At 43.0% G+C, this 4,748-nt stretch overlaps 1 protein-coding gene across 1 annotated transcript; it reads left to right on the forward strand.

Moving 5' to 3' along the window:
* Positions 1-1,246: 1,246 nt before the first annotated feature.
* LOC115751252 (calmodulin-binding protein 60 B-like) lies at positions 1,247-4,510 on the forward strand. The gene is made up of 8 exons (XM_030689039.2): positions 1,247-1,597; positions 1,699-1,774; positions 1,947-1,999; positions 2,201-2,694; positions 2,799-2,959; positions 3,069-3,275; positions 3,351-3,522; positions 3,721-4,510. Exons 1-8 carry the CDS (start codon positions 1,512-1,514, stop codon positions 4,152-4,154), a joined length of 1,683 nt encoding a protein of 560 aa, XP_030544899.1. The 5' UTR covers positions 1,247-1,511; the 3' UTR covers positions 4,155-4,510.
* Positions 4,511-4,748: the final 238 nt, after the last annotated feature.

Below are 4,748 nucleotides of genomic sequence, written 5' to 3' on the forward strand. Positions count from 1 at the left end.
AACGGTATGACTCAATTCTCGATAACCCTACCAGTATGAGTTTACACTAAATGTGTATTTGGTAAAGAAAAAAACACATCCGCGTATGTGTACGTTACTATCCATTTAAATTTTGCTCTAATGATCATGTATAGTTCTTATGAGATGAGTATCTTCAAAATCAGAAATTTTTTATCCATTATGTATAACTCTCCATCATTCAACACGTGTTGACATCCCAAGCATTGTTGGTGAAGATGGGGTTTTTTTTTCTATTGTTTTCCATTGACGAAGAAGACGATTTCAAAGTTAGGTCAGAATCGTTTTTGGAGCAAGAGACATCGGGTTTATTCCTCATATTCTATCCTCCCTTGCATTCTTTAATGGGGTCAAATTGGTCTCCCCGAGCTTGGCTCAGTAGCTTAAGGTTTTTACTTTGCTGTTCAAACACTCAGCTCAAGACACAGTCATTCTTGTCTCCTTTTTTTCTTTCCTTTGGAATATCCCTATTCCCGTGGGGATTGCGTAATCTAGCATGGAAAGTGAAGTCCCACTTCATGCATAACTATATCTTAATTTTGGAAAATGCGTTCTTGACAAGACTGTCGGGACGGTACAATATCGACCGTAAATCCACACACTACAACCGCATATTTTACATGAAGAGCTCATTAATGAGAAATCATGTGATCAGAAATAATTAAAGTTATTGTCAGACTGTCATGGTAGTATCTCTCGTTTATTTTGGTGACAAACTCTGCCTGGTGGAAACCCTATTCCGACAAGCCAAGAAAACATAGGTAATGCCCCTTGATTGCTTATCACGCAAGACAACAGGAATTCAACTGCCGAGAATGGGCAACAGTCAAGTTCAAATCTTGATCGCCCATTCCTCTGGAGTACAACACCGTTCTGCTGAACGCGGTTGCTTTGAAACTCTGCCTGTAACTTCCACAAGCTTTCTTGATCACATTGTTCACCATCTACTCAGATACACATCGATGCCACCGTGGGTCTCCGTAGATTTTCACGCTCTCTCTCTCAAACCCCACGTCAAGAAAACATAGAAAAGTATATTTTTTTTTTTTTTATCTGGGTATCCCCTAGATTGTGCTATTAATGTAGCTGTCAATCATTTGACGCGGTTGGTTAGTTAATTGATCTTGGTTTTTGTTGGGTAGTTTTAGCCCAATCTTCTTGGGTGTCAGTCCTACGTTCAGTTGATGAGTCCAAAGGACGAGTTCTTGGCGCTTGGATGTGTCCGAAATGCAATTATTATTTTGGCACACGCAAGAGTGTAGTTAGAGATCTGACCAGTTTTCTGGTTGGTTTTCTTGCTTTTTGGAGCCCGAACAGAATCTATTTGTTTGACTTTACTGAATGTCGTGGAGTTTGCCAATGGTTTCTAAGTCGAAGCTTCTTTGTACCTTCCATTCTGGTGGGCCAACCAGAGTACTGGCTGCTGTATATATACACACTGCAAGTTTTAGAAACTTTTTACATGAATTTTAGCAGCTTTTGATCCTCTGGTGATGTTGAAGAGGCAGCTTCAGGAAGAGGATAAGGAAGGTGGTTCTGGGTTTTCGGCTCAAGGATCAAGAAGGAGGCCTAACATCAAGTAGAGTTTGCTTCCCTAGGGACCATCTGTATTCCAGTTTTAGTGTTTGTGACTGTTTATTACAATAACAGACCTGATTCAGATTCTTGATTACTTTGCAGTTGTCGGAGAAATGTGACGGGAGGGCTTTCCCCGGATGAATTTGCGTCTCTTCTCGAGCCTCTCTTTCGGAAAGTGGTATGCTATGTTTAGTATGTGACTCTTTGGTCTTTTTCTATAGGACAACTACACTATTTATTTCATCTGGCTTAGTGAAAGTTCGGTCAGCATGTCGTGGATGTAGTTTGGATTTCTATTAAGAAGTTTTCTCGTGGATGTTCGAATCCGATTTAAATTCTGCATCAAACAGGTTAGTGAGGAAGTGGAACGTGCATTCTCGCAGTTATATGATCCGTCCTTAAGGTCAGTGCTCCTTGTGTTCATCCATCAACCTCCAACGTTGTTTGCGAATCAGATGAAGCCATATTGATCTGCATTCGTATTAGTACTTTCACACTAGACACAGTAATCCGGTTTCAAGACAAGTTGTTTTCTGACATCATATCGACACTTTAACATACCTTATGCGCAGGAGAATTTATGTTTTTCTTGTCTATGTTGCAGAGCGCCATCTAATCCTGTTGGAACTTCTGAAGCAAGCAGTCTGCGACTGCAATTTGTGAGCAAATTGCCGGCCACCATCTTCACCAGCAGTCAGATAGGAGCCGAGGACGGTACTCCTCTCAGGATCGAACTATTCGATGGCAGGACAAATGAGAGGGTTACAAGTGGCCCCCTATCTTCGATTAAGATCGAAATCGTTGTCCTTGATGGTGATTTCGGGTCGGACGAGGGGGAGGATTGGACCGAGAAGGAATTCAATTGCAATATCACTCGCGCAAGGGAAGGGAAAAGGCCATTGATAACTGGGGAGCTGACTGTGGTGTTGCAAGGAGGAATCGGTTGCCTCCGTAATTTAACCATCACCGACAACTCGAGCTGGACGAGAAGTCGGAAATTCAGGTTAGGAGCTCGAGCTGTTCAAAAGGTTTCTGCAGAAATAAGAATAAGAGAAGCGAGAAGTGAAACTTTCGTCGTTAAAGATCATCGAGGAGAGCGTAAGTTCGCAGTGCCTTTCATTTGACGATACCAATTTAATTTTCAACCATCAATCTTGATTCTATTTGTGGACCTTCAAACAAGATTTCTCTGTTATGTGCAGTGAACAAGAAGCACCACCCTCCATCTCTGCGTGATGAAGTGTGGCGTTTAGAGAAAATATCCAAAGGCGGCGCTATACACAAGCGCATGACTTCAAGAGGAATCAACACTGTCCAAGATTTCCTACAGTTGTACGAAGCCGATGCGGTTACCCTAAGAAACGTAGTGACCATTTCTCTTCGCGCTAAGTTCCCTTTTCCTGTACATGTTATTCTAAGGGTTGCTAACAATCCAATCGTGCTACTTCTTTTTGTGTGCGGGTTTATTTCAGATGCTTGGCACTGGGATCCCCAAGCGGATATGGGAGACGATTGTCGGACATGCCAGCACCTGTGTGGTCGACGATAACAAGATGTATGCTTACTACCAAGCTTTGAACAAGGCCAGTATACTGTTCAATTCGGTAATGAAAGTTGCTCAAGCAACGCTCGACGGCCAAACTTATCAGTCGCCAGACAAATTGACCCACTCTCAGAAGGTACATAAATCGTAACCTGAAACTTTTCTATCCATTTGATTTTGGACTTGATTGAATCTGCTGCTCCGTCGACAGATTTTGGTGCAGAACTTGAAACGGCTAGCTTACAATGACAAGAATCAATGGGTGGCGCTCGATGCCCTACCCAGCATCACTCCTCCGAGAGCCCTGACAACTTTGCCTACAGAGCCGATAATCGGTTTGAGCCCGCCTCTTCATCATCTAGATTACACAATCCTAAACCAAGGTATAATGATGTTACGTCACTTCTATCCATCTTTTCCTTCTTGACCTTCTTCATCTTTCGTAGTTTAGGGTTCCTCTTTCTTTATGGGCACATCTGTGGTAGGTGAAATCGAACCGCATCTTTATTCAGATAGACCAGAAGTGACTCCTGAATTTAATTACCCATTGGCTTCAACATCACACTGCTGCAATGTCACAGAGAGCAGACAATTAGATTGTCTGGGGGCACAGAGTCATATCACTGAGAAAATCTTTAATCCGACCATAGCAAACAGCTCAGCAAGGCAGGTCTTCTCGTCCAGTTTTAGAGCCGGTGAAAGCAGTCATCATGCCGGTTACTCAGGAGGACGGTATGCACCAAACATCCATCTATCTCCTGAGGAACTTTTCAAAGTGCCATCTCCGATCCCTGGTGATTTGATGTGGACACTGGAGCATAATATAGTCAGTGAATCGAGCAGCGGGGCAGATTTCGGGATCTGTTCATCGTGCTCGGGCTACGGAGTCCACAAGTCTAGGATTTCAAGGCCCAGGGCTGCATGGTGCATGATCCGTGCCGTGGTGAAGTGGGGATCAGTCCGGCGCCTCGTGGCTGCAAAGAGAACCGCAATGTTCGGTTGTGCACATTATTAAGCTGTACACATGGAAAGTCATACCTCTCAAGAGAATTTTAGGTGCTTCAGGAGCACGAAGCTCTCGTCCACACGATCCAATCACCGCGTGCAAAGTACGATCATTTTACAGGAAAAGAAAAGGAAATTCATAGTATTTGACAGGCGATGACTGGTTTCGATGGATGAGAATATCATGTTCAGGAAGCACCAAATTTCTCTCAAAGCATTTGAGGATAAGCTGCCTTAGATGCATCGATTTCGTTTTATGACTAAGCATCTAAGGACAAGTGCTAATAGAATGTGTCTTCTTTGTATACATCATGCAAGCTGATCTTATGAAGTACCTCACTACAAGCGTTGTTCAAGAATTGCTTGGCACTTTGCTTGTCCCAACCCTTCAGTCTCTTGATTTGTGAGTTTATTGCCCTGATATACTTAGCAGACTTGTCTTCGCTTTACAGGCGGATTAACGAAATGTGAATCAACCGTCAAGGTAAGTGGTCTCGTGGTAAAATGCATCATTTGTCTTCCATGAGTTTATGAGTTTGATTCACGTCGTGAGCAAACTTCTGAACTGCTCGTGCTAAGATACCTATTTGCATCATACCTTATA

Source organism: Rhodamnia argentea, chromosome 6 (assembly GCF_020921035.1).
Source record: "Rhodamnia argentea isolate NSW1041297 chromosome 6, ASM2092103v1, whole genome shotgun sequence".
Lineage (NCBI taxonomy): Eukaryota > Viridiplantae > Streptophyta > Magnoliopsida > Myrtales > Myrtaceae > Rhodamnia > Rhodamnia argentea.